Source organism: Aethalodelphis obliquidens, unplaced genomic scaffold (genome assembly GCF_003676395.1).
Source record: "Aethalodelphis obliquidens isolate GAN/ISIS:26980383/991018 unplaced genomic scaffold, ASM367639v1 scaffold8, whole genome shotgun sequence".
NCBI lineage: Eukaryota > Metazoa > Chordata > Mammalia > Artiodactyla > Delphinidae > Aethalodelphis > Aethalodelphis obliquidens.
Genome location: NW_020837952.1, coordinates 47,966,042 through 47,993,521, shown reverse-complemented (window position 1 = coordinate 47,993,521; position 27,480 = coordinate 47,966,042). Strand labels below are relative to the sequence as shown.

General features: G+C 41.6%; 2 protein-coding genes across 6 annotated transcripts in view; one reads left to right on the top strand and one right to left on the bottom strand.

The window, feature by feature from the left end:
- Positions 1–974, bottom strand: part of WASHC4 (WASH complex subunit 4) — a 52,312-nt gene extending 51,338 nt beyond the window's left edge. For all 4 annotated transcript variants that reach the window (XR_003432983.1, XM_027107419.1, XM_027107420.1 and 1 more), the window contains exon 1: positions 815–974. Coding sequence is in view for 3 of the 4 variants with exons in the window: in XM_027107419.1 (XP_026963220.1) it covers positions 815–875 (61 nt within the window). In the remaining variant the exon portion in view is untranslated. The remainder of the gene's footprint in view (positions 1–814) is intronic.
- Positions 975–20,792: 19,818 nt separating this feature from the next.
- ALDH1L2 (aldehyde dehydrogenase 1 family member L2) overlaps positions 20,793–27,480 on the top strand; it is a 56,177-nt gene continuing 49,489 nt past the window's right edge. The window contains exon 1 of one of the 2 annotated variants that reach the window (XM_027107418.1): positions 20,793–20,924. In XM_027107418.1, coding sequence (XP_026963219.1) covers positions 20,877–20,924 — 48 coding nt within the window. In that variant the 5' untranslated portion in view covers positions 20,793–20,876. The remainder of the gene's footprint in view (positions 20,925–27,480) is intronic. The other variant, XM_027107417.1, reaches the window with a different exon arrangement.

The following is a 27,480-nucleotide window of genomic DNA, read 5'->3' as shown; positions in this document are numbered from 1 at the left end:
ATTCATCTTAGGTAAAGTTTCACTGAAATAGTTTGGCCTCTAAATTTTGCTGCGTGGAACTGAATTTGCTAGGTTAAAATGAGACAATCCAATTTTATTAAGTAAAATCGGAAGCAGATTTGCTGTAATTTCTGAAACCTTTTTAGGTGCGCTGGAAACTACAGGACATCACTTTTGAAAAATACCACTTAACGTAAATAAAAGGCATGGGAGGAGATAAACTTGACATTCACGTGTTTATTTTTTTACCGCGAAATGAGTTCTTTTTCGCTATCTTCTAGAGAAGATAAGCATATGAATATGAAGGTAAAAACACTCAAACTTCCAAAAGTTGGTTTGGGAGGAAAACGAAGAAAGACAGGAAACCGAAACAGGAACCTGGACCTCAGCCTCACCTACCACTGCACGCTTTGAAGATCTGGCGAAAGCCCCGGGCGGCCAGAGACAAGGCAGCCTCCGCTCCCCGGGCTGCGGGCCCTCCCCGGGCGCGCCCCGCCCGAGCCCCCGGCTGCACGAAGTGGACGCCGCGCCCCCCCGGGCCACAGCGGGCTCCCCAGGACCACAGCGGGCTCCCCAGGACAGTCACCGCCCCGAAGGCCGAGCCGTGGCCGGGACTGACCCAGCATCGCCGGGGATCCCAACCCGGAAAGTTAGGTTCGCGAGCGCGTCCCTCTCACACCCCGAGGCGCAGAAAATGTCCCGAAGTGGACGGCTGCGCGCCCACAGCGACGCAGAGCCCTCCCGCAGGAGCGCTGCCGGGGCTGAGGCGGGCCGGGGAGCGTCCACCCGCAACCCTTGCCTGCCGCTCCCTTACTCTGTGAGCCGTCGTCAACGCGGTCGAACTCCCAGTCCGGGGACAGAGTCTCCACCGCCATCACTCCGGTGCCTCCCACAGTCACAGCCCCAAACAGCCTTGGCGACGACGGCGGCCTCACCCGGGCGGCTGTAACCGCACGTGACTTCCGGCTTCAGTCCCGCCCCCACTCGCGAGGGCCGGCCGGGCTCGTTGCCCCGGCGGGTCGCGGGGGCCGCTGGGAAAGTGAGTCCTCCGTGGTGGCTCGAGGAGGCTGCCGCGGCGCCGGCGGTGGTCCTCGCGGTGTCCTCCCGTTGCTGTTTGGGCCTCGCCACTGTTCAGTTCACTTTTCACGCCACATCAATACCTTCAATTTCGCTCTGCTATCTTCGGGCCATTTTTAATACTAGGAGAAGTGCTCCCTCAGTCTAGCCTAAAAAGGGCAAAATTGATGGGGTCGGGGCTCAGCAGACGCGGTTCTCTAGGACGTCGCCGTCCAGGCGCTTCTTCCCAGAAGCCCGTTTATCCTACGTCTTCCCGGTAGTCACCGTCCGACCTCTTGTTCTGCACGCCTTATGCAGATTGTTCTTGAGAAAAAAAGCCGTGTGCAAGAGGAGGACTTGACTTTACGAACACCTTAAGCGAGGAATTTTACTTCTCTGCTAATATTGCGCTCACCGGCTCTCTACCCACCTCTTCTTAAAAAGGCAGAGGGGAAGAAGAAGCTCTGTTTAAGTGGGTTGTAAAAGGTACCTACCCACTAACTGGCTTTTCGGTGAACAAGGATCCGTGTTACCCAGTAAGGCTACGTGTCTACAAGTATTTGCACAGCAGTGTTCATTGCTGCATGGTTTTTAATAGATACTAGTAAGAATCCAGGTAAACGTCCATGAATAGGGAGTAATTACATAAAGTTTAATATGGCCATACTACGAAATACTAGATAACTGTTAAAAGAAATGAAGTAGGTTTATAGAGACATGAGAAACTGACAGGAGAAAAATGTGTATTTGTGGTTACATTTGTATATTTATATAAACGTGTACTGGCATATGTGCATGTAGATGCATAGAAAGAGAACTCAGATCACACCAAACAGGACAGTTGTCAACTGGAAAAGAGTATGTGTTGGTGATTAGAAAGTGAATTTTCAAGTTTTACTGTGTCTACTTACATGTTTTTAAATCTTTAACAGTGAGAATTTATGAAGGTCTTCTGTAGTCTTAAAAAGGACCAAAAATAACTAACTTAATCAAAGATAGTAAACGGCCTCTTGAAAGAGCATTCCCTGAGGCCCTTGAATCTGCAGTAGGTCAAATATTTGAGTGCCCACTAGGTACCAGGTACCATGCTAGATGCAGAGATTATTATGAAAAAACAGACAAGAAAGGTGGGTCCCACCCCTATGGTGCTTGCAGTCTTAGTGGGCATTTTAGAAAGGAAAAAAGAAAGGCAACTTGAAAATGACAGGTAACATCAGTGCCTCACGGTTGGCAGACATTTTTCCTTTTACTTATGTGTGATCATGAGTTTGACTTTGCTGTATTCTTCACATTTGTGTTAATCACTGTAATTAATCTCCCAATAGCTCATTATGGTACATTGAAATTACAGGTCAGAGCAATTTGAATCTGCATATCCACTAATCTATTAAATCAGTGCAAGAGGCAGTGTCATGTAATAATCAAAAACACAAGTTTCTACAGTCAAATTGTGTAGGTCCAAATCATAGCTCTGCCACTTACTAGCCATGGGGTTTTGGGCCAAGTAATTTAACCTCTGCTTCAATTTCCTCATTTGTAAAGTGGGAATAATAATAGTAAACTCCTCATAGGATTGTTATGAGGACTAATTTAGTTCATACATGTAAGAGGCATAGAGCAATGCCAGCCACATACTATAGAAATGTTTGCTGTTCTGACTCATCATATCCTTAATTTTAAAAGAAATCTCAGGGATTGCCTCTTTTTTTAACTTTTTATTTTATATTGGAGTATAGTTGATTAATAATGTTGTGAGTTGCAGGTATACAGCAAAGTGACTCAGTTACACATATACAGGTATCTGTTCTTTTTCTAATTTTTTTCCCATCTAGGCCATTACATATTATTGAGCAGAGTCCCCTGTGCTATACAGTAGGTCCTCAGTTGGTTATCCATATTAAATATAGCAATGTGAACATGTCAGGGATTGCCTGTCTTGAACTTACATATCTTTAAATCAAATTCTATGCCTAGAATTTACAAATGTATGAGAGAATTACAAGTTAGATACTAAATCTAAAGCACATTCAGGGACTTCCCTGGTGGTCCAGTGGGTAAGACTCCGCGGGGGGCCTGGGTTCAATCCCTGGTTGGGGAACTAGATTCCACATGCATGCCTCAACTAAGAATTCGCATGTTGCAACTAAAGATCCCACATGCCGCAACGGAGATCCCATGTGCTGCAGCTAAGACCCAGCGCAGCCTAAATAAATAAATAATAAAAATAAATATTAAAAACGGTCCACATCCTAAATAAATAAATAAAGCACATTCACTATAAACTGAAATGTGCTCTCTGAAAGTTATTTATTACAACAGATGTTCTATATTTCCCAGGCCTAGGCTATCAAAGGCAAATAATCATTTTGAAAAATTAAATATCCTTCTTTCTACTTTTCTTCATTCTTAACAGTACTTTCTGAAAGGCAAGCTTGGAACTAGAAGGGGAAGTATTGTGCTATTTTGAGAGCTTCAAAGAACTTTAGAACAGTTGCCTTCAGAATGTGCCTGCCCTCTGGCACCTTGCCGTTAACCCTTATACCCACAACTTAAGTACCAGTTTATTCTGTACCAAAACATAGTGAGTGTGTGTGTGTGTGTGTGTGTGTGTATAAAACAGTGCTAAGGTCTTGGTGAACTTGTTTCTTAATATACATTTAAAGTATGTTTCCTACAATAGAAAATCTATGGTAATAATTCACTAAAGGCATTTCTCTTAGTAATTTGTCAGAGTCCTATGTGTATCTGTCAAAAAGGTACCTAATATGGTAATTCATATATTTCTTTACAAAATAATCTCTCACCTGGACAGGAGTCTGAGTCTTCCTAAACCTATCATGACAGATCTTTTCTTTGCATTGTCCACACCACTGAGTGCAGTTTCTCAAAACCTATCTGATCAGGGAATGCCCCACTTTAAGTCCATCAATGAATTCCATTGTCCTTGGCATGGAGTTTACACTTCATAGGATGGAATACAAGGCTTTTTCCAATCTGCAACAGAGAACATATGGCCTGCAAAGCCTAGAATGTTTACTGTCTAGTCCTTTACAGAAAAGATTTGCCAACCCCTGGTCTAGAATCATACAGTTATACAAAGTTTATTATGAAAAACAGCAAAGTCTCACCCACCCCCTCCCCCATTTTCCTGTCCCCAAAGGCAACCATTTCTATCTCTCTTAGTTGATTATTTTAATACTTACTTCCGTTTCTCTAAATAGCATAATGACAATATTCTTTAATTTTCAACTTTGGGAATTATATATTGTCTTCCCACCATGGGAGATGAGGATGTAACTATCTTTATCCCCTCACCCCATCATCCATATCTCTGCCATCCCACCCTTTTTCCAATATAGTTATATAATAATTTTGGTAGGTCAATATTCAGCGTTATGACTCTATTAACGCAACTCATAGTTGAGCCATGTAGTAGACTATGATATTTTTTCCATGCAAAGCTTTTTGTTTTTCCTGGCATAATTATTTTGGGGTTTTTTTAATGTTGTTTGCTTAGTTTTGTTTTTACCAATTCAACCTGAAAGTCTTCACCAATTGTCTAAATTTCCTCTCAGGATGTTCAGATGCCTGAGGTGCTCCATTAATTTCATCATCCTACAGACGGCTCCTAGAGCTTTCTAGCTCACTACCATCTGGACATTTTTATTAAGTTCAATATTCATTAAATGTTTTTCTTTGACATAGTAATTATTTTTATTGTGCTTTTGAATGTGTTTTTCAATTTCCAAATGCATGGGGATTTTTGATTTATCATTCAAAATTGATATCTAACCCAATTTCATATGGTCAGAGATGATGGTCTGTGTGATATCGATTCTTTCAAATATTATGAGACTTCCTTTATATCCTAATTTGTAGCCTAATAAGTGGTGAAATGAGAAAATGGATGTGAGCCTGAAAAAAAAGAGGTGTTCTTTAAGTATTGAATGCAGAGTACTATGTTCATCAAATCAAACTTCTTAATTAGAGATACAATGAAGTTTTGTTTCAGCCTCCTGATTATTCCAAAAATCTGCCATTCAGCTGGGTTTTTGGATTCCTATACTCATGGATGACCAATGATTATGGGATCGTGTAGGTTACCATCATACCTGATTCTGTGGATCCCGGGTTGCACTGAGCACTCCAGCCCTGTGCCTCCACAGTATTTATTTTGAAATTGTATGTTTGTATAACTGTATCCCCTGTTAGGCTATGTACTATTTTCCTATTATGGCTGTAAAAAATTGCCACAAACTCAGTGGCTTAAAACAGCACGGATTTATTATCTTACACCTGGGGAGATCAGAAGTCCGACATGAATCTCACCATGCTAAAATCAAGGTCTTGGCCAGGCTGGTCCCTCCTGGAGACACTGAGGGGAGAATCCACTTTCCTGCCTTTTTTGGCTTCCATGCATTATTCCAGTCTCTTCTGCCATCACATCTACTAGTGACACTGATTCTCCTGACTTCCTCTTATAAGGACCCTTGCAATTACACTGGGCCCATCCAGACAATACACCATAATCTCCCTTTCTCAAGAACCTTAACTTAATCACATCCACAGAGTCCCTTTAAACAGGTAAGGTAACATAATCATACGTTATCATAAACATAGGTTTGGAAATTAGGACATAGACATATTTGGAAGTCTATTATTCCCGTCTGTACATATAGTACATCTTTTCTGATAACTCCGATATCTGGATTTATCTGTATGTCTCTACTCTGTTGTTTGGTATGTGTGTGGGTTTTTTTTTTCCCCCTCTTGGTTTTCCACCATTTGGTCTTGTTTCCTGATAAGGCTGATAAATTTTTTAGTGCATCCTGGTCTTTAAGTATGAAAAATTACAGAGATAAGTTGAGGATCTGGATGGTGTTATCTTCCTCCGGAGCGGATTACTATCTCTTCTGGAAGGTTATTAGAGTAGGGGCAGACTACTTTAACCCAGTCTAGACTGTTCTGATTCCAAACTGGGTTTTTGTCTTTGTGAGGGCTGGTCTATTTCTGTATCATCTTAATCCCAGGATGTAGCTCTGCAGGGGTGCTGGGCAAGTCCTGCCAAACCTCTGCTCAGCTTTTCAACCTCGCAGCTGCTGCTTTCTGGTACTTACAAATCAGCAAATGCCTTGAGGTTCACCTCTCTGGACCTTCTCTCCTGAATCTCGATTTCTCAAATCCTCACCTACCTAAGTCTCCAATGCCTTCAAAAAGATTTTTAGCGACAAAAGCAAAAATGGACAGATGAGACTACACCAAACTTAAAAGCCTATGCACGTTAAAGGAAACGATCAACAGAGTTAAAAGGCAACTTATGGAATGGGAGAAAATAATTGCAAATCATCTATCTGATAAGGGGTTAATATCCAGTATATACAAAGAGCTGCTACAATTCTACCATTAAAAAAAAAGAAAAGTGGGCTTCCCTGGTGGCACAGTGGTTGAGGGTCCGCCTGCCGATGCAGGGGACGCGGGTTCGTGCCCCAGTCCGGGAGGATCCCACATGCCGCGGAGTGGCTGGGCCCGTGAGCCATGGCTGCTGAGCCTGTGAGCCATGGCCGCTGAGCCTGCGCGTCCGGAGCCTGTGCTCCGCACGGGAGAGGCCACGGCTGTGAGAGGCTCGCGTACCGCAGGAAAAAAAAAAAAAATTCTAGAGATCTGTTACACAGCAATGCGAATATAGTTAACACTGCTTAACTGTACACTTAAAAACGTAACTTTTATGTTATGTGCTTTTTACCACAATTAAAAATTCTCCCCCCGGAAAGATTTTAAAATATATTTTACCAGCCCTTCTAGTTGTCCTCAGCAAGAGGGTTGTTCTGACATAAGCTAGGCAGTCATAGCCAGAAGCCATGAAGGCTTTTCTATTTTTGTTTCTAATAAAGTTGTTTACTTCCCTGTTTCCATTCTTTTCCCCCTCTAGCTAATTCTTGACTTAGTAGTCAGAGCTTGATTTTTAAAATATAATCAGAGTATTCTACTCCTTTGTTTAAAAAACTATCAGTGGCTTCCAATTGTGCCTACAATAAAATACAGCATCTATAGGAAAAACCTGTCTACCTCGCCAGCATCCTCTTCAGGCTCTTTCTTTTTCACTCATTTTGATCCAGCCACATTGGTCTTTTAGTTCCTCCAACAAACTGAGCTCTTTTTCACATGAAGGCCTGTACACATACTGTGCCCTCTTTTTGCCTGGAAAGTTCTACCCCCCCACTGGCTATCTTCCAGTTATCTTTGATATCTCAGATTAAATATCACTTCCTTAGTGAGGACATCCCTGACTACACAAGCCCAAATAGGTACTTCTATTATATGAAATTCACTGTATACTTCTTTCCTTTGTAGCTCTCATCAAAACTTTGGATTATTTATTTGGGGGTTACTTGCTTAATCATTGCTTATCTCTCCCACTAGATTATAAACTCTATAAACATCCATGTCTCTTTGATACAGTTCAATGCCAAGTATAGCGCTTGGTATACTATATATATTTATATATATTTGTTGAAAGAATAAACCAATAATTATTTTTTCAATTGCTCTATAATATTCATTTTACAGGAAAATTATTTCCTCTTAGTCAGGAGGTGGCATTGTTGGTTAAAGAATGTGTAAATGGAAAAAAAAATCGCTTAATAAAGTGGCTTTTTAAATTAGTCACTTCTTCCACCAGTATTTAATCAGGACCTTCTCTGTTTGATACACCATAGTGACTAAAATCTTCCAAAGAGCCCAGTTGTCTGATAAGATATATTATTAAGATAATTTTAGTTAGGGAGTGGCAAAGTACAGTCAGCAGATCCACTGTCTGCTTTTGTAAATAAAGTTTTTTTTGGAACACAGTCATGCCCATTTATTTGCATTTTTGTCTATGGCTACTTCACAATACAATGGCAGGGTTGACTGGTTGCAACAGTGACCATATGGCCCACAAGCCTAAAATATCTATCTGGCCCTTTAAGAAAAAGTTTGCCAACCCTTGTTTTAACTCCAAAAGAGCAAAATGAACAATATACATATACACACATACATATATATGTTTTTCTACATAAGTTTTAGTTTACAGACTGGGTTGAAATAACCTAATTAAAAAAAATAACTACCTTAGAAAAATCTTATAATCAACATATTAAAGTAATCCACAAAGATACTTCTGTGTCCTTCTCAAGAGGCACTGGTGGCAGACTATAGCAGTCACGTGAACCCACGTGCAGCTAATAACAAAGAAAAGTAGACAAAATATAATAAAGATAACTTTTTAAAGATCTGAAAGACAATGAATTTAGGCAGAAACCACAGAATTTACTCAGCAACTGGTGATAATTATGAATCTGTGGCTTTTTACCTGACAGTGTCCCTCACCCCTTCAAATACAGGAGTGAAACACTGCAGTCTTTTTTTTTATATGTATATATGTTTATTTATTTATTTTTGGCTGTGTTGGGTCTTCGTTGCTGCGCGCGGGCTTTCTCTAGTTGCAGTGAGCAGGGGCTACTCTTCCTTGTGGAGCATGGGCTTCTCATTGCGGTGGCTTCTCTTGTTATGGAGCATTGGCTCTAGGCACGCAGGCTTCAGTAGTTATGGCATGCGGGCTCAGTAGTTGTGGCTCACAGGCTCAGTAGTTGTGGCTCACAGGCTCTAGAGCGCAGGCTCGGTAGTTGTGGTGCATGGGCTTAGCTGTTCTACGGCATGTGGGATCTTCCCGGACCAGGGATCGAACCCATGTCCCCTGCATTGGCAGGAGAATTCTTAACCACTGCACCACCAGGGAAGTCCCAACACTGAAGTCTTATTGGCTCAAGGTGGTAGCAAACTAAGTTCAAGGTTGTTAGAAGAGAACCTGGAAACTTGGGAGGGAGTCCTGAAACAAAGGACCCACAGAAGGGAAAAGATCCAAAATCCAAGTAAAAACTCTGTCAAAATCCTTGGCTGCATTCACCTACATGCGCAGGACCTGCTGAAATATAGCAATAGCAGTCAGGAGTCCTTGGAAAACAATAGCATTGGGTGAGAGGTGTGTTTGCTGCCCTCTGACAACATATATTCCCCAACAGATGTGCACCTCAGGCAGCAAAAGCTGAAGCCCTGTGGGTTTAAGATAGCAGAGAACAGAGACAGGGCTAGCAGAGAGAGTAGCTTGACATTTAGAAGGGAAAACTGATCATTAGGGGAACAGCAAAGAGGGTGAACCCCATAACCTGAGCAAAAACATTGGCCAAATCTTTGTTTAAATGGAGAACTAAGCAGAAATGTAAGCTACTACACTCTACAGGGTTTGAGCCCAGGCAAATTCACTTCTTTCTAAATTAAAACCACAATAATTTTCTTAAGAATGTAACAGGATCCAGAATGTCAGTGAACTTACTTTTTTTTTTTACAACAAGTGGTAAATTTTAACTGACTAAAATCTGACAGAATTAGAAAGAAGAAATAGATAAAATAATTATAGTTGCAAATTTTAACATGTCCCTCTGAGTATTTGATATAACAAGTAGACAGAATATAGAATTGAAAAATACTCTTAACCAGCTTGTCTTGATTGATATTTATAAAACATTTCACCCCAAAACAGCAAAATAGACTTTTTTTCAAGTATACAAGGAATACCCAGCAAGACAGGCCACATGCTAGGCCATAAAACAAGTCTCAGTACATTTAAATGGATTGAAATGTTACAGTTATATTCTCTGACCACAATGGAAAATTTCTAAATATTAGCATGAATCTCAAGGGCATTATGCTGAATGAAGAAAACCAGTCTAATAACTTACATACTACATGAGTCCATTTATTTGACATTCTTGAAAAGATAAAACAACAGGGATAGAGAGCATGTCAGTGGTTATCAGCATTCAGGGGTGGTTGGTAGACATGACTACAAAGGGATAGGGCAAGAATTTGGGGGGGGGTGTTAGGGGAATGGAACTATTCTGTATCCTGATTGTGGTGTTCCTTATACAAAATCTATACATATGCTAAAACTTATAGAACTGTATACCAAAAATAAAGTCAATTTTACTGTATGTTAATTTTAAAATGTAGTGGTGGGACTGGCCTTCTTGTGCATCTGGTTCTAGGATTCAAATGGTGTCAGGTCTTGACTTTTCAGTTTCTCTTCCATCTCTTGCAAATTTTGCTACATTCTTCAGGTTGCATATGCTAGCCCTTGGCAACTTCAGGCTCATATCAGCACAATGTCACATCTAGCAAAGGAGAGATAAAGAGCATGCTTAACTGATAGCTCAAAGAGAAGTCCCAGAATTGTCCTGTAGGCCTTGACTAGCCTTCCTAGGATACTTTGCACATTTTTAACCAATCATTGTAATTAAGAGGGTGAGAGGGATGCCCTGATTGGCTTAGTGTAGATCATGTGCTCCACCCCTGGCTCCAAGGGGGTTTAGGGGAAGAGGTAACTTCATAGAAACCACATGGCCTAAGACAGGAGGAGAAATAGATCCTCACATGAAAACCAGAGTACTTTTATCCCAAGATGAGGGCTTAGATGGCGGGAGGCAAAAGCATTACATGGCCATTACATTAAACAGCAATTTGGTCATTTGCAGTCAAGCAGACCACACTGTCACTATTTGCCAGGTACTAGAGCAAATCATTATTTGATTATTACAGTAGGATGATTTTTTTAAAAAAAGATCATTTCAAAATTCCTTTTAGAACAATTTCATTATTTAGATGCTTCATATGTTTAGGCTCCAGGATAAAAGAACTTCTAAGATTTTAATAATTTATTACAGGTTCTCAAAGGAATTATGCAATTAACTGTTTTCTCTAATCAAAATGAAGATTATCAAAAGAGAGAAAAAACTGGGGGGGAAATTTGAAAGGTGATCAGTTTGAAGGGTGATGATTTAAACAAGAAATTCTCTTGGCAGGAATATGGTTTGGAGAACCTCAGGAGCGTGAAGGAAAGTTTTCTCTATCACCAAAGTTTGAGATTCACAATGGTGTTAGGTGTATCCCTCATGATTTTTCTGTAGTCAGCTAGATATCTCCACAGGAACTTCCCACAGGCATCTTATCCAATTCAATTCGCCTACAAGTGAACTCATGAGCTTCCACTCCAAAACCTGCTTCTCATCCTGTATGCAGTCCATGTCTTAGTAAATGGTTTCATTTCCCACAGAAGCCCTCATTCTCCCTCCATCCGTCAGTCACAGGGTTCAGCTGACTTTAACAACGTCTTTCAAATTGATCCCTTCTGTCCTTCCCACTGTAATGGGGATGACTTGTTTGGCCTATTACAGTTTCTCCTAAACGGCCTCCGGTGTCACTTACCACCTTGCATACTGTTAAGAAAAGCATTTTCCTAAAATGCAATGGAATTTCCTCCCTGTATTGCTTAACTATGCTTCAGTGAGGAAAAACACCCAGATGTTGAGTAGTTATCCTTGAACCGTGGGATTGATGATTTGATGTTTTTGTTCTTATACATTTGGGCATTTTACAATATTTAGTAATGAGCGGAAGAAAAAGATTCAATGCTTTCCATCACCTACTTAGCATGGTATACAGGCCCTATGAGACCCCACACCACCTCTCCATCTTGGCCTACTCCCCCTGACTCCAGTGAATACTCTTTGTAGACCAGTGGCTTACAAAATGAGCTTAACAAAGTCTCTTCCTGGAAGTGCCTTGGAGGTCACAGCAGGGGATTAAGGGTTCTCCTTCACTCAGAGGATCCCCTTGCCCCTGTCTTTTATTTCTTAATGTATTGGGCTTTTTCATGATATTTCCTTTAAAAAATGTATTTTGCTTCTAATTAAAGGTTTAAAAGTGGTTATCCCAGTTACCATCAAGAAGGCATTTTCTGATCTTACTGTGCTCTTTCTCTCCTTCATAACTTTTACTTGCTGTTTCTTGTACCTCTGATGCTGTTTCCACCTTTATCTTTTGGTAAACTCTTCCTCTTCAAAACTTACCTTTTAGAGTGAGGGGGGTCAGAGTGGGCAGGGTGGTAAATCTTTTGTGAAATCCTCCCTTATGATGTGAAACTGAGCTAGTCACTCCTTTCTCTGTTCCTCAGCCTCTATCCAGTCACTAGATTCATTTATTTCTGTGTTCCATAAACATACATTCCATGTGTCAAGAACTATGCTAAGCTCCCCAATGCTAGGTTTTCCAGCTGTGCTGCTGGGGTCTTCAGGGGAGGGTAAGAAGGAAGCCCTGACTCACCATCTCAGGATCTCTTTTATTTCTTTCATGGATTGAGCCTCTGCCTAAGATTTCCATTCAGAAAGGTTTCTGCCACGAATAATAAGCAAATAAATAGTTTGAAAATCACACACACAAAAAAAAAAGAACTATGCTGAGAACTGGGGTGCAAGGTTGATCAGCACACTGACTAGCCCTGAGTTAGGTCCTCCTGCTTTGTGTTTCCATAAAACTCTGTTTCATGTTTTATGGCACTGATCACACTTTGCTTCTTTGCCATTCCCTGCTGGACTATAAAACAGCGTGAGGGAAGCGAATCTTCTGTCTCGTCATCTCTCCATGCCCACCAACTACCACAGAGCCTAGAACATGGTAGGTGCTCAAAAATTATTTATTGAACCCTTGTCCTTAAAGTCGACACAAATTGGTGGGGGCAGACATGATGGAACAATATATTATTTATTTATTGCACAGAGATTACTGGTGGGAATATGAAAGCGGTGCTGGTCATTTCTACCCTAGCAGTTCTCCTATGATACAGTTTATTTCTTTGGGCCATTTTTCTGGCTGTCCCTGAAGGCTTTTGATCGAATGCAGGAAAATAAACAATTACAGAGGTTCTAGATGATCTTATCTTTCTACAGAAGAGATTGACCTTATTTTTTGGCAGGCAACTAAAGTAGGGCAGATCAGTTCATTACAGTGAGGGCTGAGCTCACGTGAGGCTGGGCTGCAGTCTTACAGCAGTTGCTCTACCTCTAGATTACACTCGGGGGATGCCTTCCAAGAGTATCAGTTGAGAGGGATGAGTTGTTTCCTGGATTACCTCATTCTGGCAGATATTCAGCTCCAACTTCTGGGTACTGGAAACTCTGCTTTGCTTTTTAGCCATTTTCTGCTTTGTTCTATAGCCTCTAATCCATGTATCTTAAGAATCAGTACATACCTCAAACTGAAATCAAGTGTCAGGGGACTCCCCTGGGGGCACGGTGGTTAAGAATCCACCTGCCAATGCAGGGGACACGGGTTCAATCCCTGGTGCGGAAAGATCCCACATGCCGCGGAGCAACTAAGCCTGTGTGTGCCACAACTACTGAGCCTGTGCTCTAGAGCCTGGAAACCACAACTACTGCACCCACGTGCCACAACTACTGAAGCCCACTTGCCCTAGAGCCTGCACACTGCAACTACTGATCCCATGTGCTCTAGGGCCTGCGTGCCACAACTACTGAGCCCACGTGCCACAACTACTGAGTCCACACACTGCAACTACTGAAGCCCGTGCGCCTAGAGCCCATGCTATGCAAGAAGAAAAGCCACCGCAATGAGAAGCCCGTGCACCACAACGAAGAGTAGCCCCCGCTCACTGCAACTAGAGAAAGCCTGCACGCAGCAACGAAGACCCAATGCAGCCAAAAAAAAAGCATAAATCAAGTGAGTGTCAGGAGCTAAGTTCACCTCTGTATCTCCCTATTGCCAAGATCTTGACTCAAGTCCTGGCTGCTCAAACTCCATTTGTTCTCTGTACCGCCATGAGATTGCTGAAATCTGCTGGTTGCTCTGTCTTTTGGCCCCTACTCCAGTTCTTCCTGTTGTAGATTCCTCGGCCAGTGCTCTCAAGTATTTGTTTTATCATGAAGTTATTTTCACTTAAACAATAATCAAACATTAATAATAATACAAGTTCAAGAGTGTGTTAATTAAAATGAGAATTTATAAAGGAAACACCATTCTAAAAATGAATAACGTAGAGTATTCAGTAGAACAAATTCAAAATAAATAAATACACACAGCTCTGTTTCCAAATAGCAAAAATGGCTGCACATCAGTTTGAGTCAAATAAGCAACCAAACAAGAGTATGAAAACTCCTAGAATTTTATTCTAAAATCCTGAAGTTGACTATGAAAGTAAAATTTTTCTATGTTTAAAAAAGTTTATAAATTAAGGCTTCCCTGGTGGCTCACTGGTTAAGAATCTGCCTGCCAATGCAGGGGACACGGGTTTGATCGCTGGTCCAGGAAGATCCCACATGCCGCGGAGCAACTAAGCCCATGCACCACAACTACTGAGCCTGCGCTCTAGAGCCTGTGTGCCACAACTGCTGAAGCCCACGCGCCTAGAGCCTGTGTCTTGCAACAAGAGAAGCCATGACAATGAGAAGCCCGCACACCGCAATGAAGAGTAGCTCCGGCTCGCTGCAACTAGAGAAAGCCCACACACAGCAACGAAGACCCAACTCAGCCAAAAATAGAAACAAATAAATAAATTTGTATTTTAAAAAAGTTTATAAATTATATGACTTGCAGTTTCATAAAATTCTGAATGAATGTTCTATCCAGGACAAAATAGATCCCTGAGCAACATATCATATTTGAACAAGGCCCCTGAATGTCATAGATATCAGTCACAAAAGTAAACACTTATCCATGGCAGACTGAGTAAAGATTTCAGTGTGATATTCTAGAAGGTCAAGACTATAAATCACTTTTACTGTACACAGCTCTACACACAGAGTTTTTTGTGGGAATTCTTGGGTTTCCACTTTGCACTTCATCTATCACCTAATGTGTGAAGTCAGTTCAGACATATGCAAAAAGTTGTACAAGTTACTGTATTTACAAAAATGGCACAAAAAATGAATTCAACAGTCTATGCGTGTACATACTTCATTCACCTCTTCAACGAAAACAAAAAGATATTCTAACACTACAGAAGTGAAAAACACTAGGTACCATGGGCTCTCTTACATAAGCATTAGGGTCACACAAGGTTACACCAGAATAGGCAAATATTGCCCAGGAAAAATTCTATTTTTAAAAATGAAACAAGGTTAAGGCAAATCAAGTTCAGCTACAGGGACACAAGTCTTTCATATCTGCTTGAAATACGTGATGTCTTCTAATCTGTGGTCTTAAACTAATGTTTTACAAAATCCAAAAAGAAAAAGACAGAGGAAAGTAACAATAGAGATTATATGAAATAAGAAAAATATTAAAAGTTTAAAATTAAGTGAAGAAACCCAAAACATTAACATCATAAAATTTGCTTATTACTTGTTAGAACTAGTTCTACACTAGAACATAGGAAATATATACAGTTGTTTTCAGAAAATTACTTTATACTGCTCTGATGTGTCTTTTTCATTGGTGCATTGTTTAATCCAAAAATTACACACATTCAAATTTTAAGATTATACCCCTTCAAGAAACAGCACATCTCACTGCTACCTATCAAGCTGTCCCAATGACATAGTGTATGAAAGGAAACAAATAGCTGAGAAGTAATATATTAAGAAGAAACAATAAAAATGAGAAGATTCCCAATTCAGTTCTTTTACTCAGCCAGACAGTTCACTAACCACAGCAATGGTCTCTGTTTGGAAGTTCCCATCGAGTAGGAGACATGGTCCCTAGACACCTATGTCTCATCTGAGGCTGCAGTAGAAGTTGCTTGAGGGGCAAGATAGAGGCAGGGGATTAAGAGGTACAAACTACTGTGTACAAAATAAATAAACTACAAGCATATATTATACGACACAGGGAATGTAGCCAGTAGTTTATAATAACTATAAATGGAGTATAACCTTTAAAAATTGTGAATCACTTTTTTGTACACCTGAAACATATAATATTGTATATCAACTATACCTTGATAATAATAATAATAAAGGAAATTGCTTGATCTTAATTTTTTCTTTATCCATGTTGTAATTCTCAGAATTTTTTAAAAGGCTTTTTTGCAACTATTTCCTCAAGAGCTCTGCCCCCGGACTTTCTTCTCAGATGAAGATAGCTCGCTTTCAACTTTGCATCTTCATTTTTCTCTAGACTAGGCACTTTTTCTCTCATTTCCTTCATCTCAGCAAAGATGTCGTGGGAATGTCTGCAGACCCAGGGCTCCCTCATACACCTGACACTGGGAAAAGCAAAGAACATGCCATCTCTTCCAGTGACTTCCCCTATCATTATTTAGAAGTGTATTTCATAATTTCCAAAGAAGTGGTGATTACACTAATTATCTTCTTGTTATTGATTTCTAGCTTCATTCCACTATAGCCAGAGTCAAACTCTATGACTTACATTCATTTTAGGCTAGCATACGGTGAATTTTTGAAAATGGTTTGTATGTATTGAAAAAGAATGTGAGGCATCTCTCTCGAATGGTGAATCCTCTGGTTATCGCTGCCATCCTGGCCTTGGCGGTGCTGATTTCGAGACCCTCCGGAGCAGAGTTCCATGCAGGGGGATGTGTCGGAATCCCTGGCTTGGCGCCCCGTGCTCTCAGCCTCTGCGGGCCGCAGAGGGGCTTGATGATTGGGAATGGGGCTGGCAGGGGTACAGGCAGCCTGTGGTCGGTGACGACTCTGGAGGTCCAGTGTCTCGCAGTGACCTCTAAAACATGGTTTGCTATTCACTTGACCCAGAAAACACCACAAACTCATGCAAGTCAAGAGATTCAAATCTTCGTGTTCATTCTCAGAACACTCGTGAAACTGCTCAGGCCAGTAAGTGTATGCATATCCGTAAAGCCACCAAGTATTTGCAAGATGTCACTTTAAAGAAGCAATGTGTGCCATTCTGTCGTTACAATGGTGGAGCTGGTAGGTGTGCCCAGGCCAAACAGTGGAGCTGGACTCAGGTCAGTGGCCCAAAAAAAGTGCTGAATTTTTACTGCACATGCTCAAAAATGCAGAGAGTGATGCTGAACTTAAGGGCTTAGATGTAGAGCACATCCAGGTGAACAAAGCCCCCAGGATGCGGCGCAGGACTTAACAGAGCTCATGGTTGGATCAACCCATGCATGAGCTCTCCCTGCCACATTGAGATGATCCTTACTGAAAAAGAAGAGATTGTTCCTAAACCAGAAGAGGAGGTTGCCCAGAAGAAACAAAAACTTATGGCCTGGGAATAAATGCCGCAAAAAATAAATGCAAATAAAAGTTTAAAAAATAAATAAATAAATAAAAAGAATGCGTATTTGGTAGTTGGGTGCTTCTAGATGTTTTAATTAGGCCAAATGCATTAATCATCTCATTTAAATATTCTGTATCATTGCTAATATTTTGCCTGTTTCTATCAGTTATTAAGAGAAGTATGATAAAAATCTTCAAATACGAAGTAAGTCAAAGAGAAAGACAATAACCATATGATATCACTTATATGTGGAATCTAAAATATGACACAAATGAACTTTTATGAAACAGAAACAGACTCACAGACATAGAGAACAGACTTGTGGTTGCCATGGGGTAGGGGGAGGTGGGAGAGGGACGGAGTGGGAGTTTGGGGTTAGCAGATGCAAACTATTATATAGAGAATGGATAAACAACAAGGTCCTACTGTATAGCACAGGAAACTATATTCAATATTCTGTGATAAACCATAATAGAAAAGAAAATTTAAAATATATATATATATAAAACTGAATCACTTTGCTATACAGCAGAAAGTAACATAACATTGTAAATCAACTATAGTTCAATAAAAAATTATTACAATGTTTAAACAATCTTCAAGTATGGTTACAGGTTTGTCTATTTTTCCTTGAAGTTCTGTAATTTTTGCTTTATAAAATTTGAGGCTGTGTTATTAAGTGTATACAAACTTAGAATTTTTATCTTCCTGTCAGATTAACATTTTCTTTTGGTTAGTGTTTGAGTGTTTTTTTAAAAAAATTGGAATCTTTATATTTTATGAGTGCTTTCGGAATCTTTATATTTTATGAGTCTCTCTCATCAGAGTTTTGTTTTTTAACCAACCTGATGATCTTTGTCTTTTCATTAAAACATTTAGTCCATTTTTGGGCTTCCCTGGTGGTGCAGTGGTTGAGAGTCCGCCTGCCGATGCAGGGAACACGGGTTCGTGCCCCGGTCCGGGAAGATCCCACATGCCGCGGAGCAGCTGGGCCCGTGAGCCATGGCCGCTGAGCCTGCGCGTCCGGAGCCTGTGCTCTGCAACGAGAGGGGCCACAACAGTGAGAGGCCCGCATACCGCAAAAAAACAAAACATTTAGTCCGTTTTCATTTACCGCAATTACTGGCTTAAATCTAACATCTTACTAATTTCCTTCTATTTTTCACGCATGTTCCTTTTTCTCTCCTTTCTTGCCTTCTTTTGGATTGAGTTTTTTATCATTTTATTGTCTTAATAGTTTTACACTCTATTAACTTGGTAGTTATACATTGTATTACTGTCCCTTTAGTGGTTGTACTAGAGATTATAATATGCATCCTTAACTTATTAAGTCTAACATAAATTAGTACTTTTATTATTTCCAAGACAATGCTGCAAGCTTAGAACCTTTAACTTAACCTTTTCTCCCTGAAAATCATATGCTATTGTTGTCATGTATTTTAATTATACATATTTTTGAACTCCATAGAACATTATTAGAAGCATTTTAGACAATATTAATTAAAATTTGTCCTTGTATTTACCCTCTCTAAAGCTCTTTATTCCTTCATTTCTGAGCTTCCATCGAGGATTATTATCTTTCTGCCTAAAGAATATTCCATTCCTCCCAGCCCTCCCAACTATCCAACACTTTTTAAAAATATTTATTTATTTGGCTGTGCCAGTATCTTCATTGCAGCGGGTGGGATCTTTACTTGCAGCATGTGAACTCTTAGTTGCGGCATATGGGATCTAGTTCCCTGACCAGGGATCCAACTTGGGTCCCCTGCATTGGGAGCACGGAGCCTTAGCCACTGGGCCACCAGGGAAGTCCCTATCCGACAATTTTTTATTGTTGTTTGTATATTTTCATGGATATATATATATCTACAAGATTTTATTATTATTGTTCATATGTCAATGTTTACTTAAATTCACTCACATATTTGCCTTTTTTGTTGGTCTTTATTCCTTCCTGCATTTCCGGGCTTCCAAGTAGGTAATTTTCCTCCTGCTTGAAGGATACTTTAATATTCCCTTTATTGTATGTCTGCTGATGACAAAATCTCTCAAGTTTTTGTTTCTGAAGTTTATTTCATCTCCATTTTTGCTAGCAAGAGAAGTCTAGGTTGGCAGGCAATTTTTTGTTTGTCAAACTCTCTAGTTGTATCTGGTCTAACCTCCAATTATCAAGAGGACTACATTTTTGGTTCTTAAAGATGAAAATCTTAGACATCATGCATATTTTCTTATATTTGGGCGAACATAAGCTCATTTTCTAAAGTTGGGAGTTGGAGTATATAACTATGGAATCTTCACTCAGGAAAAACCACAGTCCTTGCCCATCCTCCCTGGTTTAGAACAAATAAAATGAATATCAATATTTGGAAGTTTAAGAGATGCAAGAATTCACAAAAATGCAGTCAGAGAAATGGGGTGAATTGTCAAGGGGCAGTTCCTAAAGCAAAACCCTGGATGTTTGCTGCAATTCTCCAGGCTTTAAGAATGGTTCTTTTTCTAGAATGAATATGTATATATATGCAACTGAGTATAACTGAGTCACTTTGCTGTACAGAAGAAATTAACACAACATTGTAAATCAACTATACTTCAATTAAAAATTTTTTTTAAAGAGTGGTTCTTTTTCTTTCCTTCTTACCTTCTCAACAAGTATTTTCTAAGCTCTGCTTAGTGCTAAGTACTGTAAATCTTGATAAATAAGGCATGGAGTCAGCCTGCAAAGAGCTTCCAGTAGAGAAGATGACTGCTACATAAATAGTAGTAACAGACTGAGGCTTCATAGAGCTGCATAGACAAAAATCCTTCCTAGTTCAGAGGAGTGAAAGGTTACTTTGAGGAAGTAAGGAGCTTAGGGAGGAAAGAATCAGGAAAAATACCTGTAGGAGGCAGCATTTGAGCTATATCTTTAAGAAGAGAAGGAATTTGGTCATGCCTAGATGGTGACAAGTGACAGGTGGCAAGCTTTCCTGGGAAACGTTGTCCAGGAAGGAATAAGCAAGTACTATGGTCACGCTGAATTACACGTGCAAAAGAGCAGCGAGAAATAAGAGTAAGTGCCAAACTACAGACGGTCTTGAATGCCAGGCTAAGGAGTTCTGTTTGAGACAAGTGCTCAGCTAAAGCATGTCTTGAGCGTTTCTTCAGAGAGGTGAGGGAAAAGGCTGTCGGGTGTCTATCATCTATCAACCCATCTATTTGTCTATCATCTATCGGGACCAACTCTGTGCCAAGCCCTTTGCCAGGTGCTTTATACACAATCTCTCATTAAATCTTCTTGTCAGACTACGAGATAGGAATCAGGATACTTACGTCGCGAAGGTGCCCTCACCCGTTTATCTTTCGCGGCTCCACGCACTTGCCTGTTGTCTTCTCAGGACTGTGTTAAGGACATGACCTGGGGTGTCAGACTGACTTTTAAGGCAGATCCTTATGTACTTCAGAGTGTGTGAGTAACTGGGAGAAGATCCCACAGATAGTGAGACTGCACCGAGGCAGCCGCCAGAAGCTGTCGCTCGGGCTGGGCACCAGCGCTGCTCCGGGAGGCTGGAGCACGCCCCGCCCAGTCGTTCGGGATTGGCCGCGGGAGCCCTGACAGATGAGGGGGCGGGGCCGCGAGCTGCGTCCCGGGACTCGCCGGGGACTCCGAGGCTGCAGGCCGCGCCTAGGCTGAGCCGCCCCCGCGTGCCTCCCGCTTGCCTCCCGCGCCGCCCGCACGAGCGCTTCTTTCCAGCATGTTGTGGCAGGGCAACCAGGCACTCCGGCGCTTCTCCACCGGCCAGGTGAGTCCGGCCCCGGCGAGCGTCCCGGCTCTCACCCGGGGGCTGCTTTCCAGATCCGGAGAGGGCGGGCCGGGCAGCGGGGCTGAGGGAGGGCAGTGTTTACTTTGAGCAAAGTGTTTACTTTGCTAAAGGCCAGGACGACGTTTTTAAAACCGGGAGAGTGAAGAGAAGGGTCCGGGGAGGGTCCTGAATGGGGCTTGTCGAGCGAGCCATTGTCTTCTACCGGGACGGGGCTGAGGATGTCTGGCTGGGATTGACAGGGTGGAAACAGTCGCTCGGCAAGAGGGACAGAGTCGGTTCCCTTTCCGTTTTCATTTCAACTGTGAGATCCCTGCCTGGTTACGAGATGGAGCCGAGGTACAGGACCGAGACCACCTCCTGGAGGAGAGTGGTATCAAGTCAACCGGGTCCTCCTCCGCGGCCTGAGAGGTGTGAGCGCTCCCGACTGGCACGCAGGGCCCATTCAGATAATGGCACTCCGAGCCGGTGACCGCAAGCTCATTATTCCTGAGCTGCAGGCGGCAAGATTTCTAGGATCACCGGGCGCTGCAGAAGCAGCCACCCTGGAACATTAGTAAACTATGGTGCAAAAACCTAGCCCTGGCCCAGCCCCGCGCCTTGGAATTGCATCAGCCTCTCCAGAAACGGAATGAGGGAGGACACGTTGCATGGGGCGCTGCCTTCAGCACTTCAGGGGCCTGAGGAGAGATGCCTCCCTGCGTCTAGGCAGACTCCAAGCTGTTTAGGGAAGAAAAAGTCCACTCCATGTACATCATCTCTTTTATAGGAAGTGCATGTTTGCTGTGTTATAAAATAATTTGCTTTTTGATTCCTCTTCTCTGCCAAAGTCATATGCGCATGTGTACATATCCAGATGTAAAAAACTTGGAGCAGAGAGAAGTCTTGAGTAGCATCAAGAACTGGCCCAAAGTTGCATAAATGGAAAAGCTTTTGTCCCCCAGACAGCCACAAGTGATGAGAATTCACTTTATCCCATGCAGTCAGTTCTAGTTATTTGGGGAGTATTCACCTTTTTTTAAATAAGCAGAAAGAAACTTGCTCTGGCAGATATTTTGCTTGCTCTCCTATGCAGAGCTCTGGACTCCTCCTTAGCTTTCTCCTGCCACGTGGCACACGGGAATCTGGGCTGGATGGCACAGAGAACAAGGGGCTCGTGCATGTCTGTTTTATTGGCCTCCTCTGTCAACACCTTTCATTTAATTGTCTTTGTTTGGAGAGCAGAAGGGATTCCTGAAGGATGAAAAAATGCCAATAATGGGGTCATATAAGATTTCAGTAATAAAAGATGAACATCCCAGGTGGCAAATGGGATAAACAAAAACACTCTTGTGGAGAAGTGCCAGGTATGGTCAGGGGTCAGGGGCCTGAGTCTATCTCCAGGAATACATGTGGGAGAGCAGTGCCACATGGCTGGGAAGGAGGCAGGTTCTTCAATGGCCAAAGGAAGACATGGAATAATAAGTGAAGAATTTGGGATGTTTTACTCCATAGAAAATGGAGATTCATCCTTTGGACCGTGTTCTATAAGAATTGTTCAAAATGACAATGGCTGGTGGGAGCATAAAATGGTACAGCTGCTTTGGAAAACCGACTTTTTTTTTAATAAAATTAAACATAAACCCATCAAATGACCCAGCAGTTGCCCTCATAGGTATTTACCCAAGAGAAATTAAAACTTATGTTCACACAAATACCTATTTATGGATGTTTACAAAGGGATTATTCATAATCACCAATTTAAATGTCTTTCAGCTGGTGACAGGATAAGCAAACTGTGGTATATCCATCCATATAGTGGAATCTTACTCAGAAAAAAAAAAGGAATGGACTTCTGATATATACAACAACATGGATGAAACTCAAATATGTATGCTAAGTGTAAGAAGACAGACTCAAAGGGCTGCATATGTATATGAGTCCATTTGTCTGACACTTTGGAAAGAGTAAACCTAAACTGATGGGAAAATAAGGCCAGGCTGGAGATAGGGGGAGGGATTGACAGCAAAGGGATGGGAGGGGATTTGGGGGGGTGATGTTCTTTATCTTGATTGTAACTGGTTACATGACTGTGTGTTTGTCCGAACTGAAAGAATTTTGCATTGAAAATGGTGTGTTCATTGTATGTAAATTGTACCTTCGTATGAAAAAAAATTTTTTAAATCACACAGCACTTTTGAGTTTGGTATTAAAGCAGAATGAAAGAGGAATGAAAAAAAAATCTCTCAGAACTTAACAAAATCCAAGGAGGAAATTAGTTCATAACACTTCCTGATATAATTAATTTTTCCATTCTCTGTCTTAAAGAAATGGACTTAGAAATATTTAATGATCTCAGCTTAATGATATGACTGGATCTTATTAACTAGTGCAACTATATACAGCAATAAGGCCCTTTGTCAATTAGTTATTATTGTCCACTTCCGGTATCTTGCCTGGCTCACTACCTCTTAATTTCTCCCGATGGTGGGAGCTATTTAGCCTTAATATTTTTGGCACTCTGTTCTTTAGCTGTTATTTCCTCTGCCAGTGTCTGGGACAAGCCTGGCTGTTGCTCTGGATTCATAGCTTGGTTCCAGGACTTAAGGTTACTTTATGATCCAATTCAAGAGGCTGGACCCTTCCCTGCTTCTTGAAACCAAGTACTGGCTTTATACCCTAGTTCTAGCAACCAGGTCCTTAACTTGTTTCCTTATTGCCTGACCCTCGGCATTGGCATCTAATTTGATTTAGGACCTTCAGATTCAGCTTCAAACCATATTAAATTGTGTATTATGTGCTGAGCACTTCTTCTAAATCCTGAAGAAATAATAATAATAGGTATCATTGATATGACTTTGTATGCACCAGGCACTGTTATAAATGCTTTACATATACTCATTTAGTCTTCATAACATCTCAGTGAAGTAGGTACTATTATAATGCCCATTCTACAAATCAGGAAACTGAGACCCAGAGAAGTGACATAACTTTTTTAGAGTCTCACAGCCAAAAAGGATAAAAGAATAAACAAGAGATAAATAGTCCCTGCTTTCAAGGAGTCCAGAGATTAGTGGGACAAATGATTAAACTTGCCTTTAGGTAAAGGATAATAACGGAAGGGAAATACAAGTGGACAATAAAATATGAAAAGGCACTCAACCAAACTAGGGCAGGGACTACTCTTGTGCCTTCAGCTTAGGGATCCCAAACAACCCCCCCCCCCCCCCCCCCCAGGCCAAACAGATAAGACAAAAGTAGCATTTGGGCTGGAAGGAGTGAAAGGCCACGTTCAGAGTTAAAGGGAGCAGCCCCTGCTCAGCTGCAGCCGACCGTTTCCACGTGGGAATGTCAACCATGGTTGACAAACCTGATTTTTAAAGAGAAGTCAGAAATTCAGCCTGCTAATGTGAAACCTCCTAAAAATCTTATCACAGTTCTTCTGCAGATGCTCTGTGGGCCCAATAAAATCCTCTTTGCCAGGCCACTGATTGCAACCCCACCGTGCACTGTGCCCAGAGCTTGGCAAATGCTCAAAACATGCTTGGTGAACAGATCTTGCGCACCATCAGGCATGATTTGGGGAACCATGTGCCAAATGGTCCATTAAGAGTTAGGCATCTCAGTGTCTCAGAAAAATTTATTTTGTTTTATTCTTTTGTGGGAAGGTCCTTTCTCCTTTCCAGTTCTCATTGGGAAAACTGCCAGTTCTCACAATTGCTCATGTGGACAGCTTTGACCTTATTTTACATCCTGCTCTGTTGGTTCTATTAAGGTAACATCTGCTTCACAAAAGGGCTTCGGATCAGCACAGACTCTTAGCACTGTGCCTTTAAGTTCTCCAGAGAAGACTGTGTGTATTTTTCTTTAAACCCTTGGAACATAATCAGAGTCCATATTAACTTGCTTCCTGAAGAATTTCACCAGGATGTGGATAGCCTGGGAATGCAACAGTTGATAGCTTAAGAAACAAAAGCTCTATTCCCTGCAAAGGCCTCTTCTAATGCAGAATGTTATCTCTAGAGGACCCCAAGATAACAGCACTTATCACCGGGATTTAGAAATGCTGTGGGTCATTTTATGCCCCCTTCTTCTTTCTCACCAATATAACAAGGCACTGATAGTGCCTTAAAGTATGTTCTCTGGTCATCAGCCTAACCCTTTAATGAATGGTGCTGTCTCCCATGTCAGGACCACCATGATATTCCCTTAGAAAGTCTGATGGAACTATTTCCCGTAACTGACCTGTCAAACTATCGCCAAATTTTCCTTTTAAAAAAGAAGGGGTGGGGGAACCATCAACATAGGAAAGCCATAGAAGCACATCTGCTGAAGCGACACAGATCTGAGTTTGAATCCTTCCTCTGCCCCTTCTTAGCCCTGTCCGTGGACAGGTTACTTAACTTCCCCGAGCCCTATGTTTTCTCATTTGTAAAATGGATCACAGTAAGGCTTAAAGACATATGATAAGGATTTGATACACTTTTTTTAATCAGTGAAAAAGGCTCAATACAGTGCCTGCCTTATGGTACACTCCCAGTAGGAAAGATCCATTATCATCATTTTTATTTACCTGGGCATTACTTGTGGTATAATAATGATACTAGTTGACATTTATTGAGCCTTTGTTATTGCCACACACTGCACTAATGCATTACGCTTTACGCTTTATCCCACTAAATCCTCCTAACAACCTTATGAGATAGGTACTATTATTATGCAGATTTTAATTGATGAGGCTGAGCTCAAAGTAGCACAGCTGGTGTTACAGAAAAACAATGGCACTGGGGTAATGACTAGATTAGAATCTCAGAGCTGCCACTGAGTAGTGATTTGACTCCAGGCTGTATCTTTTTTTTTTTTTAATACCATGCATTTTCTTTCTCTCTATTTTTTTTATAAATTTATTTATTTTATTTATATTTATTTTTGGCTGCGTTGGATCTTTGCTGCTGCCCACGGGCTTCTCATTGCGGTGGCTTCTCTTGTTGCAGAGCACGGGCTCTAGGTGCCCGGGCTTCAGTAGTTGTGGTGTGCTGGCTCAGTAGTTGTGGCACACAGGCTCAGTTGCTCTGCGACACGTGGGATCTTCCCAGACCAGGGCTTGAACCCGCGTCCCCTGCATTGGCAGGCGGATTCTTAACCACTGCGTCACCAGGGAAGCCCTTTCGTTCTTTTTTTTTAATTCACTTATTTTATTTTATTTTTGGCTGCATTGGGTCCTCTCAGGGGTCACTCCTTGCCACGGCACGCGGGCCCCTCACTGCGGCGGCCCCTCCTGCTGCAGAGCATGGGCTCCAGGCGCACGGGCTTCAGCAGTTGTGGCGTGTGGGCTCAGTAGTTGTGGTGCATGGGCTTAGTTGCTCTGCAGCATGTGGGATCCTCCCGGACCAGGGATGGAACCCGTGTCCCCTGCACTGGCAGGCGGACTCCCAACCACTGCGCCACCAGGGAAGCCCCAGGCTGTATCTTAACCTCTCTTTGTTTTAGTTTCTTCATCTGTAAAGCCATCTGTAAAATGGCTTATTAATGTCTGCCTCTTGGGAGTCATTGGGCAATCAAAATGAGGTAACACATATTAAATACCTGACACATACCAGGGTCTCCTTAAACTGTTTGCTACTACTTCCACCACTTTTTCCTTGACCCAAACTCCCCAGAGCAAAATCTTTTTTGTAGGGGGCGGACACACACTCTGTATAGCAGAGATTCGCAGACTTTAGTGAGCCTGTCAATCAATGGAGAGCTTGTTCAAATGCAGCTTCCTGGGCTAATAAACTGCAGAGGCAGGATCCAAACTTCCTCATATGCTTTTGAGTTAGTGCCTGCTTCCTGACGGTCTGACTCAGTAGATCAGGGATGGGGCCCAGGAAACCACATTTTTAACATTTCCTCCCAGCTGATTCTGCCAACACGGGCAGTCAGCCCTCAGATCATACTTGGAGAAATAAGACTAAGGTGAAATATCCCAGTCCAGTTCTTTGGAATTATACTAACTCATTATAAATACTTAAAATCTTAAACTCTGAAATTTTTTTCACTGCTAGAAACTCACCTTTATAGTTTCAGTTTTACCACTAAGCTCAGAAAGTGTTCCAGTGAATGTAGAATTTCCGGAGATACTGACATGGTTTCTTTAAACACTGTCTTTCTGGGGCAGTGTTGACTCTGGAATTGAACTCCCAATAACCAGATGACAGCTGAGAGCACATTACAATTGAGTCAGCTCATCCTCTTGGCTCTTGTATGTTTTAAGACTAATAATTTTAGAAGTCTTAAAATATTTGGTGTTGGTAATGGTATGAGGTAAAGCCAAATTTTGTAAGATAGCCAACACGTCAGGTCAGTTCTATTTCAAGCAACAGCATTAATTATAGGATTTTAAGATAGAATACTTAGAGAACATTTTGATATTTTTGATGAGAGGAAATGAAATAGTCATGCATTATCTGCAGGCAAATTGTGCTGTTCTTACAGAGTTAATCTGTTTGTTTGCAAGAATCTATTAGATGTTGAAGCTCTAGGCTCTTTGGGGATAGAAACTTTGGCTGGGCATGGA